The following is a 15,649-nucleotide window of genomic DNA, read 5'->3' as shown; positions in this document are numbered from 1 at the left end:
GGCCCCAGTGAAGTTGCAAAAACCCACTTTTATTTAAATTTCCAAAAGGTGCATTTTAAACAGAAAGCGGGGGGTGGGGGTGGATTTGTGTCTTACACACACACACACATGCTCATAGATCAGTTTCGCATGCAAGAGAAGAGAAAGAGACAGACTAATTTCATCACACTTTTACAAAATCATCTCTGAAGCATAAACTTGATTGTACATGACATTTACATTAGAAAAAAGGTACTACAATAGTTACAGCTTCCAAAAAACCTATTTGTGTTGATCCCTTAACCAAACGTTGCACCGCAGTTAGGACATCTTCGTTGCCTCAATGCAAGACAGAAGAGAATTCCAATAGGAAAGAATACGATGGCACAAAAGACACCGAGACAGGTGAATGTGTCTTCCAATACACCAACTCTGCAAGAGAGAGAAAAAATAAGTGGCTATAATTGCTCTTTAAAAAGAAAATGTATAAAATGAGCACCAAGCTTGACAGAATGACAAACTTTCTGAAGATTGGTCTCTTGCAGCAATACAGCCTATAAAGCTTCCATGCACTTTTAAAATGTCTCTTAGATGATAGAAATATGTTTTTGAATAAACTACCCCTAACAAGTTGCTTTCCACACACTCATCTTCAAAGCTAGCTCACAACTTATTTTTGAATTTTTAGCTACATGAAGACCTTTGCTTAACAAATACCATTGTACCTTGGTTCTCGAATGTAATCTGTTCCGGAGGTCCATTCGGCTTCCAAAAACCAAAGCGTGGCTTCCAATTGGCTGCAGGAGCTTCCTGCACTCAATCGGAAGCAGCTTCGGATATTCGGCTTCCAAAAAAATGTTCGCAAACCGGAACACTTCCGGTTTTGCGCTGTTCACGAGCCAAAACGTACAAGTACCAAGGTGTTCGAGAACCAATTCTAACTTAAAACAGCGCTACTCAAAGTGGTGGTCCCCAAACAACCACTAGCTGCTGGTCCCTGACAACTCCACCGCAGCCCAGGTTGGCCGGGATGCTTCAGAGACCAAATATGGTACCAGTCCATGGGACATTGGGGGGTGGGGAATTTGCCAGTCCACCACATTGGCTAGCTTTGAAAAGCACTGACTTACAGGACATTTTAAAACAGGTAAAACCTTCAATACAAATCAAAATAAAACCTAAAGAATCAAGTTTTTAAAAATATGTGTTTAAACCCTTTGGTTTAAAATTTTATTTCTTGGAGTCAGAAACGTTAATGGACTACAGTAATGCAGCACTTTTTAAAAACTGCTTTTGAATTCCCATGCTCCCTCCCCTTACGAAACAACACTGTATTTTAGCCAAGAGGCCCTGTGATGACTTAGCCTTCAATAGCTTTCGAAACTGAGATAAAAGGTCTCCCTTGTTTTGGTCAAGAGGCGGGCACTTCTGCTGCCAGACCAGATGTTTTGAAGAAACGCCCTTCCAGACATGACTAGAAGCAATTCATGGACAGTCAGACATTACCAAGGCTTACTCTGCATGTTTAACGTTAGGATGGGAGATGGAGAAGAAAAGAGATGTGGCAATTGTCCCCAAATAGCCCATTATGTAATATGTGCGACAAACAGGGAGAGAGGCTTCTCATCTGCACCAACAAATGAGCTTATTTCCTTTGGCAACTTCTTCGTTTGCTTCCCAGTCCAACAGAGGTCACCTCTCCTAGAGAGAGTTCTTCCAAAGCCGTTCTTAAGAGCCGTGTGAGATTCCTTCAGTCACACAGAAAGCTCACCCTTCACTGATGTCTCAGGAGAAACAGATCCCTCTTGGGGTTTTTTTGTTGTTGGATTTTCATAGTGGGGGGCAGGGGAGAGTTCTAGGCACTCAGAATCCGCTCCGATGGGGAAAGAGATAGCCTCAGCATTTTTTACTCTGGGTAAAAGTCACAAGTTTTCTGCCAAGTATTCTCAAGAGCAGAAGTGGAGCAGTGTTGATTTCACGAAAACAGAGGCCGTCCTTTGGCAATCACATGTGCAAGAAAAGCCAAAAGGAAAAAGAAAGGGAACTGGAGTGACCTTGAAATGCAGATGCAAATGTGTTTCAGCAGGGGCCAGTTGCCAGCAATGGACTCTTGCCATTTCTCCAGTGATGAAAAGAGCAAGCTACACAGAACAATGGCACACAGTTGACAAAAGAGACACCGGCGGGGGGGGGGGGAGCTGTGGGAGAACGAGCGGCAGGTGGAAGGTCCATGGTGTCCAAACCTTTTTCAAAGAGGGCCAGATTTGATGAAGTGAAGGGCCGTGAGGGCCGACCAAAGTTGTTCTCCTTTTTTAGGATTTTACCCCAGGTTAGGGTTCGGAAAATGGAAAGTTTATCTGCTCTACCCACTTTTGTCTCAAGCTCTGCCTACCATAGGGACGTGGCCCCCCAGAAGACTACCTAGAAGGGAATGCGGCCCTCGGGCTGAAAAAGGATCCCTGCCCTTGTCCTAGACCCTAACAGGCTGCATTGCTCCTTTGCTGCTAAAGTAGGGCAGCCATTTATGCATCACACACAAAAAAGGGGGACACAGATTCATATAAAATCTGCCCATGGGTGCAGATGTGCCCAGAGAGGCCTTCCCTGGTGCCCATGAGGTCCCCTTCCCCTCACTGACTTAAAGTATGTACTGGAAACCAGGCTTTTAGAGTTGCAGCGCCAGCTCTCTGGAATCAACTGCAAGCCAAAATCAGACAGAAGCCTAATGTGATTATGTTTCGGTGCCTACTGGATACATTTTTGTTTAGGAAAGCTTTTCTTGTGGTGTAACCCAGTCATTTTGTGGTTTTTCAGAGTTTCAAGTATGGGTATTTTAGACCTTGTGAAACCAATTGAATTATTCTTGCAATTCCCACCAGCCCCAACCCAGTAGCTCAAGCATCCCACAACCAGGCTAGCCAGGGCTCACTGGATTTGCAGACCAAATATCTGGAGCTCATCAGGTTGCTAAGGGCTAGACATGAAGCCTGAGGGTGCTGCCCAATGAACACTGTGTTTGGCAGTTGTTTGCAGCATTCCCACTGCTTAATTGTAGGCTGAACATTTCCTCCCCACTCCTTGTCCTGCCTGTCTTGAGTCTCAAGGTGCCACCAGTAGAGAAGCAGACGGAGACGGGCAAGGAGAGGATACAGGAAGAAGCATAAAGGAGGAGGCTGAGTCCCAAGAACAGAGGCTGGAGGAGGTGGGTGCCTCCCCCTTCCAGGATGTGGCTCTGCCAGCTGGGGAAACAGAACTCCCATCTCCCTGTTGCACAGCAACAGGATCCAGGAAGGGCATCAGCCCATCATTTGAGGTGGAAGGACCACAGTCCGAAGAGGAGGACTCTGACAACTCAACCAGGACCCAGAGACGCTTCTGCCGCTGGGAACAGTTGCATTCTCCCCAATGCAATGAGCATCTGCACACTGCAGGAGTAAACACACTTTCTCATCTTCAAATGCTGGGTGTGTGGGTGTGCCAACCCATTGGGACAGCTCTGCTCCTTCCATGCAGTTCTGACCTCCTTGCCCTGATCGTGGACTCTTTCAACTCAAGACCACTGCTTCCAGTCCAGCTAGCTTCTCTTTTCCTGCCATCTAGCTGGAACACAGCAGCTGCCGTGACTCATTACCTATTGCTGAGCGTGCATCTTTTGTCTGCCTCATTGGAGATTTCTGTCTTGCACAAGAAGAGCCCTGCTGGATCTAGTCCAGCATCCTGTTCTCATTGGCCAACAAGACGTCCCTCAAGCAGGATCTGAGCACAAGACCCCTCCCTCCTCTGACTGTGGAGGCAGAGCCTATAGCCAACATGGCTAGTAGCCCTTGATAGCCTTAACCTCCAAGTTAGTGCCTGTTTCCATGGACAGGGCAGGAGTCAGGATACTGCCTTAGCTAAATGCTACCCATATAGAGTTCTGGAAACACAAATAACACACTGCTTCCTTCATGGGAGTTGCCTCTTAAGATCAGATAATGAAGGAAGGGGAAGCCAGGAAGGGTACAGTAACAGGCTTCATTTAAAGACAGGCTAATCTTAGCTATAAAGTAAGAGTTTGCCTGGAGAACTTAAGCAGCTTTCCTGTGGCTTAAAGCCACGCCACTCCCAGAGGCTCTAAAAATAGGCAGCGTTTATTTATACCACAAGCAGGGGCCCTCACTTGAGCTGCCTGGCTGCTGCTGCTGCTGCTGCTTGGTGAACTATTAGAATTTATTAAATAGTTGTCCGCAGCACCTTTGGTCAAATGTTATTGCTCCTTTGCCAAGCCAGTGACAAAGTTCTCAGAGTTAGCATCTCCCACACCGAAAGACGGGAATCTTTACTATCAAGGACTGCATTCCAGGGAGGAGAGGGGGGGGAGATCCATCAGGGGCCACATGCTGGCAGCCAGGGAGGATGATGCCCGTAGAGACTGGCAGAACAGAAGGCCAGGAACCCAAGCAAAGCCAATAGCAGGCAGAGGCAACTAATTCTAGTTCTGTCCCCCTCCCTTGCTGAATTTCACAAAAGCAACACTAAGGAAGAGCGCCACTTCTTGGACAAGAAGTAGGTAAGGCAGCAGACAGGTGAGGGTGGGTGTTGGCAGCGCCCCACTTGCCCCAGTGGGCCAGCTTCCTCTGGCTGGCGGGGGGAGCTACTCCCTTTCCCCTCTTTCTTCAATCACTCCTGCAGAGCTGCACCACCTGTCCGTGTTGACAGTACTGAGCTAGATGGACCAATGGTCTGACACTGTATAAATCAACTTCCAATGGCCTTTCTGGTTAGTCTAGCATCCTGTTCTCAGCCATCATGGCTAGTGGTCACCAACAGCCCTCTCCTCTTCACCCCTTTACTCCTTACAGCTGCAAGGGGAAAAGAGGTGCCTTCTCTCTACAACAGGGGTGAGAAATCTGTTTCCCAGCTTGTGCTGTTGGAAGCAAACTCCCATCATCAGGCCCAGCCAGCATGTCCAAAAGCCCCAGATGATGGGAGTCTGAGTCCAGCAATATCTGAGGGGTAAACAAGTTCCCCACCCTCTGGCTCCACAAAGTTCATCTCATGACACTTGTGATTCCCTCCTATCCTTTGCAAAAACAACAACACCCTCTTGATACTTCCCGACAAAGATCATTCGACATTTTGTGTTCCTCTCCAAATTCCCTTTTACTTTGAACTGAAGAATTATAAAACAATGTCAGCGGCGAGTCTGTCCCCCCAGAATATTTCACGGCCAGTCAGGCATTTTGCACCTATGGCACATTAAGACATAGGGAAATATTGTGTTCGTTTTCCTGATTATAATGCTAGCACCTCTGTCCTGTTTCTAATGTTCTTTTCACACTGCACTACCTGTTGTGATATGGGACTGTGGCTTTCTGGCCAAGACACTGGCATTTCATTCACGCCCGTGGGCATGATGTGAAAGAACAAACTTCATTGGGCAACGTTGGGCATCCATTTCCACACATGCCTGCTTCTGCTCCCCCACAAAAATGGCACGGAAGAACTTCAGTCTGGGATGCTGCCTTGAATTTTGTCATGTTACTCCTGCCGTTTTCTGGGTTAAGGGGGATGCAAAAGATTTCCCCCCCCCCTGGAAACTAATAACACATCCTTCAGTGAAGTCAGAAGATAGGTTTGAAAAAAAGTAATAATACAATAAAAAACAAAGTGGTCAGTTTATCACTAGGGTGGATACTCCAGGCGTGCTTGGCCTTTTGTCTCTGGTCTCGAAAAACACCCTGACCTTGCTTTTCAACGCTGCTAACAAATAAGCCAATTAAAGTCATGATCTTTGCAACGTGGAATCCGCTGGCTAAGGACTTGACTGGTGCAAGCTGCTCCTTGCTCAGCAGCTTCGACATGTTGGTCCAGGCAAGAGTGGGGGGACTTGTGAGTGCTGGGATAAAACTCCCACCAGCCCCAGTCAATTTGGCCAATGGTTGGGGAACCATCAAAGTCTAGTTACGTACTGAGACATTTCGCTCCCCCGAGAGAAAGGATTATTTGGTGTCTGGAGCAAAACGAACCACTGTTATAATAATACAACATCACTATTGCACTTAGCACTTGTATTTATTAAAACAGTTCATTATGATCACAACTGGAGTGGGTCCAAAAAATATACAGCTCAGGTGCCAAAGGCCAGCATAAAGAGGCACAAACTTCAGCTGTATAGTGAGAGTAGCAGGCACACCTCGGGGTGAGGAAGAGAAATTCAAGAACAAGGGGCTGCTGCAGAGAATGCCTTCTCTCAGATCACCACCTACCAAACGTCTGAGGGAGGTAAGAACTATCAAGAGGGTCCACTTTGCTGATCTTAACTCCCAAAAGGGTCTCTGCAGGAGGAGGTCTTTCAGAAACCTGGGGTCTACGACACATATAGAAGCAGACTGGGTGGGCTGTTGAATCACTGGTGAAAAGCAAAAATCTTCCACTGCCACCTAAGGGCAGGAGGCTAGTTACTGGAAAACAGGACAAGCAACACAGGTCTGTTGTCCAATAGAAGGATCTGTCTGAGGAACCCTGGGAGCAGCCATTTTGTGTTCTGCCACACCCGCACGGCAGCCATTTCCTGACAAGAAAAATGCTAGTTTTTTATTTAAAAAAATATATATAGGGGGAAGAGACTCTAATCTCTCTTGCTGCAAACCTCCCCACTCCAACTTCACATGGATTGTTAACAGGCCAGACTTAAAAAGAGAGAAGAGGTGTAACAGAAATGAGAACGGTCATAATACCTGCAAGCTGGGCAGCCGCCAACGACAACGACGGACGTGGTGGGAGGTTGCTGGATTATCGTGTACGTGGTGTTGGGGTAGTTATGCGCCGGTGGACCCGAAGGCACAACATATCCTGGTGGGGGAAGAAGCAGAAAAGGTGCACGTTAAGTTGCTTTAAAAACATTTTGGAAATTTAGAGGCAAGGCCAAAGCTGTCAACATCTGTCTGCCTTGAGAGACAATGGAGTGTGATCATGGTATCTCCCTTGCCAGGTAAGTATGTGTGTCACAACAGCAGCAAGAATACTCATCGCAAAGTACTGGAAGACACAAGATTTACCCACCGTGGAAGAATGGCAGATGAAGGTGATTGACTATATGGGTTTGGCCGAGATGACGAGAATCCGAGACCAGGGAAGAGAAACGGCGGAAGAAGATTGGAGAAAATTTAAGGACTATTTAAAGAAATATAGCAAAATTAATGAGTGTTAAAATGATGTTGGATTAGAAATGAAGGAGTTAATAGCGACAACGGTTAAATTAAGGAGAGTAAGCAATATTAAAAGTAAGCTAAAAATAAGGGAAGGATTTGCTGAAAATAAATTTGAAATTGGAATACAGAAAGGGGAGGTATGAGGAAGTCGGGAAAGTAAGGTACAAGAAATTAAGAATTGAACTTATATATGTTTTATGTTTTATTATGTTTTGTGTTGTGCTTTTATGTTGTGTTTTGTTAATTTTGTTGAAACCTTAATAAAAAATATTTATTAAAAAAGAGAGAGAGAGAGAGACAATGGAGTGTGTCTCCGGGGGTTAAGTCAAACCACTGTGTTAGCCGCACCAAAGTGACCTCTCTGGGGTGCAAACCTGGGCTGTATGTATGGAGGTCCTGGGCTGGCCGGATGACAAGACTCCCCTCTTGGCCTCGCTGATGTGGTCCAAAGGGAAGCAGACCAAGACGTTTGGCACCAGCTTGGCTGCAGGAGTTGCCAGGAGGCGGCACACAAGGTACCATCAAACCATCTTAGAGACCTCACTCTGGCTTTGTGTAGGGCTTACATTCCCTAGTGTAATGGAAAGCATAATGCTGGTGGTCAACAAAAGAGGTTTAAAGACTGTCTCAAGGCAAGTCTTTAAAAATGTAGTAAAACACCAACAATTGGGAAACACTTGCCTGCAAGTGCTCCGATTGGAGACCAGCCTTTACTAAAGGTGTCATGGGCTTGGAAGACACTCAAACTCAGGATGCAAGGGAGAAACATACTAAGAGGAAGGCATGCTTGGCAAATCCACACCGTGATCAACTCCCGCCCGGAAACCAATGTCCCCACAGTGGAAGGACATGTGGATCCAGAACTGGCCTCCACAGTCACTTGTGGACTCATTGTTAAAACCATGGAAGACAATCTTACTTGGCTATGAGTGATCGCCAAAGAAGATGACACTCCCTAGACTTTTCTTCTCCTGAAGATACTCCGCCAAGGCAGTGGAGATTTAGAATCAGAGTTTTCCTTCTCCTAGATAGGCTGCCTTCCCAGGTAGACGAGTTCCATCTTCCCCCCTACACAGCATGTGCGGAAACTGCCTTCATGACCACTGGACCCACTATTGCTCTCATCTGCTCAATCCACCAGCCCATGTCTTCGCATGCAGGCGACGCCCCTAACTCACAGAGGGTTTGAGACCCATCAGATGGCTACCCTCACTATAGTGTTGCCAGACACAGGGAACACTAGTGCTGTGGTTGCAAAAGTTAAAGGAGAATCCTCTTTTTTTTTCTTGGGAACATTACTCTTCCAGAGTCTGGATTCAGGTCAAGTCACATTTTTGTTTGCTCAGTGGAGAAGTCAGTCAGCTGATGTTTTTTTATGGGGGGGGAGCATGCAAAAAAAGACTGTACAGAGACTTTAAGCAAACAGAAACTGTTTGCATGTAGAGACATACCTCTCCTGAATTCTCTTATCTATTAGTTACAGAAATTGATAAGCATTTTCTGAATGCTGCTCTACAGTTCACCCCATGCCTTCCGAACACCAACGCTTTCTTTTCAAAAAATATATATTTTATTAAATTTCCAAAAAAAAATCACATAAATTTCCAATACATAATTCTTTCTTTTGTTCTACTGACTTCCCGCCCCATTTTCAGTGGTAGTTTGTTTTTTGTTTTGTTTTTAAATTCATCCCGTTGCTGCACCCAATCTTCACTCTTTTATTTCATAACCATAATTAATCTCCCCCTGCGTTCCCACTACCCAATGAAATAAAAATGAAATAAAAATATTTAGATAAGCTGACGCTGTATATTACATAAATAAGGTAACTTATAACATGTGAGAAGTACTGCACATTGTGTTTAATTATTACTAGTAATATTTAATATTACTGTCAAAAAATAAACTATGGTTCGGTGTGATGTCTGAACGCAGAGTGTTTTTATTATTGAAAAATACTATTTATTTCAGGCATTTCTATCTATTGAATAAAGTCAGCTTTCCAAAATGATTAAATGAGACAAGGGTGGGGGAAGTGAAGGACAGATCTGTGTTAACACAGGCAATAAATAGGACAGTGGGGCCCTCCCCCTGCCTTGCTTCCAAGTGACCACATAGCTGATAAATCTTTATGGGTTGGTATTTTTGTGGATTCATTCTTTCTCTCTCTCTCTCTCTCTCTCTCTCTCTCTCTCTCTCTCTCTCTCTCTCTCTCTCACGTGCTTCCTGGCATTCACTCAAGCTCTCATGCACTCATCAAGATGGAACTGGGACAAAGTATTCCAGATAAGACTTAATATTCACCATATGCAATAGCAAACTGTTCCTCGGTTTCAGTTCTCCTCAGTTTTCAGGCCTACGGACGTACACTCGGCTAATTATTAACTTCAAAGAGCATACTTTAGTACCACGGAAATGGCAAAAGAAAACCTACAGTTTGAGAACTCAGCCAAGGGTCCCAGTTCCCAGCCAAGAAAATGGATAAGTGCTTTATAATAATTTAAAAAACAGCCTACCTCCTCCTGCTTAAAAAACATCACGCACCCAGGATCTCACAGGCAAGATGGCTGTGCCACAGGTGTCACTACTCAAAGCCTTCTCTGCGTGTGTTTTCACACCCAGCCCTGGGGCTTGTCACATGGCCATCAGACATTGCTATCAACATGTGGGGCTACCTGGAATTAAACTCGTTTACCCGCTGTGACCCCCAAATAACACCCCCCCATGGAGGTTAATTATCAGCATCGCTCTACATTGGGAGCCAAGATCTGTGGCCCTCCAGATGTTTGCTGGACTACAACTCCCATCTTGCTTGACCACCAGGCATGCCGGCTGGGGTGGCTTGGAGTATGGAGCCCAACAACATCCAGAGGGCACCAGATTGGGGAAGCCTGCTCTGCCCTCCATGGCACACGCTCAGTCCTTACTGTGGTGTTAATGGAGTGTTTATTAAATTCGTATACCACCCTTCATGCCCTCTTTGGAATTTCTTTTTAAAAGTAGGTTTTTGAAAGCCTCGGGATTCCCTCAAGCCTCTTTGCCAGCTCCCCTCAGTTTTGACTACCACACCACCCAAGTTCACTATTAGAAAGATTTATTATATTTAAAGGAGGGGTAAGGAACCTTCAATCCACAGGCCTAACTAGGCCCACCAGTGAGGTCCATTTGGCCAGCGAGGCTGTTTTGTCCCCGTCTGCCTGTCAAATATGGCAGAGTGGCAATAAAGTGGTATGTTGGTTTTCAAACAGCTTAGTTCTCCAACAACTTGGAACCTGAATGCTGCAAACCCACAAGTGACTGTTCCAGTTTGAGAACTTTTTTTCGGAAGCCGAACGTGTTCCATTTTTGGTCCTCCATTTCTGATTGGAGTATTCCTCTTCCTGTTTGAGTTTTCCGTTTCTGATTTGAGTACCCTGCTTCCGATTAGATATTTGGAGCTTATATTTGATGCTTTTGTTTTTGCATTTTTGTGGCTTTTTTGTTCAATTTTGTTTTAGTGACAAACCCAGTTTCATAGCATAGAACCCAGTTCAGCTACTGATTAACTGATTGTGTGACTGCAGAAATGGATAAAAGCTGCAAAGCCAAGAGAACCATTAACAGAACAACCACAGAGGTAGTAAAATTCATGTTAAATTTCTGTTTTAAGGGTTGTTTTTAAAAGTCTGGAACGGATTCATCCCTTTTGCATTACTTTCTATGGGAAAGCGCACCTTGGTTTTAGAACACTTTGGTTTTAGAACGGACTTCCAGAACAAATTAAGTTTGGGAAGCAAGGTACCACTGTACTCAAAATGGTTTAACAGTCGCTCTCTCTCTCCACAGAGATCACTCCAAGCCATTCTGGCCTTCAGGTCACTTTGCCTGACTGGACTGTGCCCCCTGTACTCTCGTAATTCCTCTTTCTTGCCTGTACAAAGGTGGACATTCGTTGCTCAACCCACTCTTGCCCCTCACCCCACCCACAGTAGCATGCGGCCCCCCAGAAGGGAGTGGGTGGCCCTCAGGTCACTCAGATTTCAGAACATTTTTCCCATCCATCCATCCTCCTTAACCGCAAGCTGAACTTCCCACAGGATTACTAAAGAAGCATGAGCTCATCACCCTTTGAACTCGAACTGGAATTTTTGTCCCAAAGCACCCTTTCCTGAGCTATTTTTTACTGTGGCTATGAGTTGTTGCAAGGGAACAAGATAACCTTTCCTTGAAGCTGATGTTTCCATCAAGGAAAAAATGCTTCTTACAGGCACACAAGCCTCAGATATGTTGTGCTTTGGGGTGAGGGGTTGGGGCTGAATACATTCCTCACTCCCCCAGCAAGTACAGTAGAACCTCGGCTTATGCTCAGGTAACGTAAACTTCGGGTTGCGAAAGCAGCAAACCCAGAAGTATTCTTCTGGGTTTTGCCGCATGCACAGGAGCGCTCTACACACCATGCGCATGCGCAGAAGTGGCACCTCCAGTTGCGGAAACCTCGGGATCCGACCGGAGCTCCGGAATGCAGAACTATGCAGAAATGGCGAAACTTACCGGAAGAATAAAAAATCAAAATAATAAACTTTTTGTAAAAGAATGGAAATGGTTTATTGAACATTTTACAAACAAGTTGTAAACAGATAAAGACATTGGCAGGATTACTGTAATATATAATTAAAATAGATGAATAAAACAGTAAGTTAATTTAGAATGTGCAGGAAATGATAAAAATAAATTTAAGGAACCGCAGAAAGAGGAGGACGTCAAGGTTTGAAATGTTACAAATATTGTTAAACTATTGAAATCTATATAAACGGAAACTATAAATAAAATTATAAAAAGGGGAAAAAATGCAAGCCAGCTAAATAGCCCACTCCACACCAAACTATATTATCTCTGCCATTTTAGGGACTTTTAAAAACAGTGGCCCTTCCAGACATTGTAGACTACAACTCCCATCAACCCTATCAACTCCCTCTTCTCCCTCTGACCAATCATTGTTGTCCCACCACCATGCCCCGGGCTCTGAGCCTCCTTCCCTTGGTGATTCCTCCCACCATTCCTCTGTGTCCAACCCAGTCCGCGACAGGCTGGGAAGGCCGCATTTGGCCCCTGGACCTGAGGTTCCCCATCCCTGCTAAAAATAATAAATATGCTGCCTCTGAACCCAGAGTTTCAGTGCAGCCATCATGACCAGGAACCAATGGTAAGGGGGATCAGAGGTAGTGGGAACCCGTGAGCCTGTTAAGACTCCCACTCCCATCAACCTCAACCAGTATGGCCAATGGACAGGGCTGGTGGGAGCTCTAGTCCAGAGGAATCTGGACCCCCAGAGGATTCTAGAATTCTAATTCTCTAGAATTGTTGGACGAATAAACCATAACAAGGCCTTGCTGAGAGAGGGCGAGTGGAATTCTACCACCATAGAAAAGGCAATCGTAATTCGGAGCCTGACCTAAAACAACGCAGGTTCTTAGGAAGACTCAAGACTCAATTCTGGGAGACTCAAAGTTCAATTCACAACCTTCCAACTCTGGTTCCTTTTGTTTAACACGTCTCACCAACTCACAAGGCTCTGGCATATGTGCAATGTAAATAACTACAAACAAAACATTTCTATTGTACGGGGGGGGGGTGTATCTAAATTACGTATATTTTGTACCTACTATTCCCCCAGACAGTATTAAACTTTTTATTCAAAAAAATCATATTAAATGTTTAAACTGTTTTGGAAGCCTTTTCAATCAGCGTAGCCGGGCTGGCTGAATTTTTGCACTGTCCAATTTTTAACAGGGAAAACAGAAAGGGAAAGCAGACAAGCCTTTCTGAGCTGCCTTTTTAAGGCAGGAAATACAGCTCGTTGTTTTGTTTTTTTTAATATAAAAACAACCCTTGGAATGTTTAGCTTGGGAGCTCTAACAGTAACTGGAAGAAATCCTACTTCTCGTGTAACAGCTTCTGGACTGTTTAAAATCTTAAATTTGAAGCCTTAAAATTATTATGTAGAAAAGTATGTTGTTGTGAAATAACTGGCACTTTTTACTGTATTGTTTTAAGGTTGATGTGTTTGCCACAGTGGGCTCCTTTGGGAGGAAGGGCGGAATATTACTTTAATACATAAATCTTTCTATAGAAAACTACCATTCCTGGGAACCAATATATGATGAGTCCCCACTCTTGCATACAGTGGTACCCCAGGTTACATACGCTTCAGGTTACAGACGCTTCAGGTTACAGACTCCGCTAACCCAGAAATAGGACCTCGGGTTAAGAACTTTGCTTCAGGATGAGAACAGAAATCGGGCTCTGGTGGCGCGGCGGCAGTGGGAGGCCCCATTAGCTAAAGTGGTGCTTCAGGTTAAGAACAGTTTCAGGTTAAGAATGGACCTCCGGAACGAATTAAGTACTTAACCCGAGGTACCACTGTACTTTTATTTTAAAATAAGGTGTAACTGATCCCAGAATAAGAAAAATGTTTCTTAACACAAACTTTTCATATATATATATATATATATATATATATTTTAAGGCAGGAAACTTCCTCAAGTGTAGGGCAAAGAGGATTTGATTATTTGCATAACCCTGAAATCCCGTTTCCCCTTCTTGACATTGCAAAAGTTCTCCTGCTTGACAGCTGACGACATGCAACAAGAGCAGCGTTTCCTATCGCAAGAACTACCCACTTAGCCTGACTTGGGCGCCCAGTACCTGGGACTCACTGCTTTCCCAACACCCAGGGGCGCGGGAGGGTCAAGCCTGTCTCCTGCCCTGACCACGTGACCCGCCTTCACCCACACCCCTCCCAGCCCAAACCTCTGTCTGCTGCGGCCGCCAGCGCGCAGTGTGGATAGAGACAGGCGAGCCCCTTGCGCTTTGTGGGGCTACAGCCCCCCATCTCCCAGTGCTCTGAAACCTGCCTCACTCCTACAGGTTCAGGAGAGGGGGGTGATCCTCTCCATTAAACGCCCCTCCCGCAGAATCCACACCCAGATCCTTCTTGCCCGCCCCCCCTTCTCCCTGCTTACCAGCTCCAGGACCGGTGGGGTAGGTGTAGGGCGGCGGCGGCTGGAAGCCGGGCTGGGGCGCCGGGATGGCCCCGTAGCTGTTCGGCCCGTACTCGTAGCCGGCGCCCGCTTGGCTAGCGGGGCTGTAAGCCGGGGGTCTATCCTGGAGGAGGGGCTTGCTGTCCATGATCCTCGAAGGGGAGGGCGGCGGCGGCGGCTGCTCCTGGCCGCCCCCGCCGGGGGATCAGCCGCGAGGAGAAGCCCGCAAGGCAGGCGGGAGAGCGCAGAGGGGCGCGCAACTCTCCGAGTAGAGGCGGAGAGCGCACGGCAGGAGGGTGGAGAGGGAGGGCGGGAAGGGAAGGCAGCCTCGCCCCGCTAAGCCGGCAGCTCCAGCAGCAGCAAGCCGCCTTCGCCCCCTGGGCATGGACGGATCCTGCCCACCCGCGCCAGGAACGCAGCCGCGCAACTCCGGAGCTGCACGGCGCGCCCGCCGCGGCAATGTGCTTCGCTCCTCGCAGGCCAGTCACAAGACTCGGGCTCACGTGACGCCGAGGAAGAAGAGGAGGAGGAGGGAAGAGGAGGCTCCCCCGGCGGAGACACGGCGGAGACTCCGGCAGGCGCAGGGAAACCCCCTCTTAAAGGAGACGCCCCGGCGCGCATGCACGTGTGTGTGCGCGCGCGCACTCTCTCTCTTTACGCAGCTGGCCGCGGGGGGTTCCAGGGCCGGGTGAGAGCCTGGCGGGGGCCGCCCAGCTCAGGGGCAGGAGGAGGGCGGAGGTGGGGCAAGGGCTGGCAGGCCGCCACGTTTTGAAATAAGCGAAAGGAGGCGCATTCTCCCTCGCCAGTCTAACTAGATCAGAGGTTAAGGCCTATTGGGTGCAGTGGGACTCATGGGCGTAGCCTGCCCCCCCCCATGTCCTCTTTATGGGGTGGTTTCATTAAAAAAAAAAATCAACAACTATGATTCCCTAAAAAAAAAAAGGAAAGGCTGCCCCCCCCACCAACAAAATTCCTGGCTACGCCCATGGTGGGACTGCTTATTCCTAGCATAGCCAGGATTTATGTTGGGGGTGGGACACAGGACACTGTGAGAAGCATGTTACAGGGAACCAGGCAGAGGGCCTTCTCTGTAGTGGCGCCCGCCCTGTGGAACGCCCTCCCACCAGATGTCAAGGAAATACAGTTGTACCTTGGGTTGTTACTGGAAAAATCCGAGGGCTCCCTTGGACAAAAATTAAAGACACCAACCAGAGTAAATTGGAGCAAAACAGCAGCCTGTAGGCTTGGCCTTTATTGAACTGTTGCAACAGGGTATTCCCCTCACTTGCAGGAGAGAGGAAAGACACAGAAAAAATGGTGTGCAAGACCTTATAAAAACTTTTGAAATTCCCATCCTGTAGGTCAAGCCCACCCCCAGAAACATCATACATACATTACAGAAAGGAGGGGTTGAGGGAGGAATTGTGGTGGTAACCTGAGTGTCCTGTCACCTGGCTG

The 15,649-nt window shown here is 46.8% G+C and overlaps 1 protein-coding gene across 1 annotated transcript; it reads right to left on the bottom strand.

Annotated features, from left to right (window-relative positions):
- Nucleotides 1-8: 8 nt before the first annotated feature.
- BRI3 (brain protein I3) lies at nucleotides 9-14,782 on the bottom strand. Its single transcript, XM_081889434.1, has 3 exons — nucleotides 14,174-14,782; nucleotides 6,699-6,813; nucleotides 9-411 (listed from the first exon to the last, which is right to left on the bottom strand). The coding sequence occupies exons 1-3, from the start codon at nucleotides 14,337-14,339 to the stop codon at nucleotides 279-281; spliced, it is 414 nt and encodes a 137-aa protein (XP_081745560.1). The 5' UTR covers nucleotides 14,340-14,782; the 3' UTR covers nucleotides 9-278.
- Between the last annotated feature and the right edge of the window lie 867 nt (nucleotides 14,783-15,649).

This window comes from Podarcis melisellensis (genome assembly GCF_964234715.1).
Source record: "Podarcis melisellensis genome assembly, chromosome: 14".
Lineage (NCBI taxonomy): Eukaryota > Metazoa > Chordata > Lepidosauria > Squamata > Lacertidae > Podarcis > Podarcis melisellensis.
The sequence above is the reverse complement of the archived record's forward strand: the minus strand, read 5'-3'. Positions and strand labels throughout refer to the sequence as shown.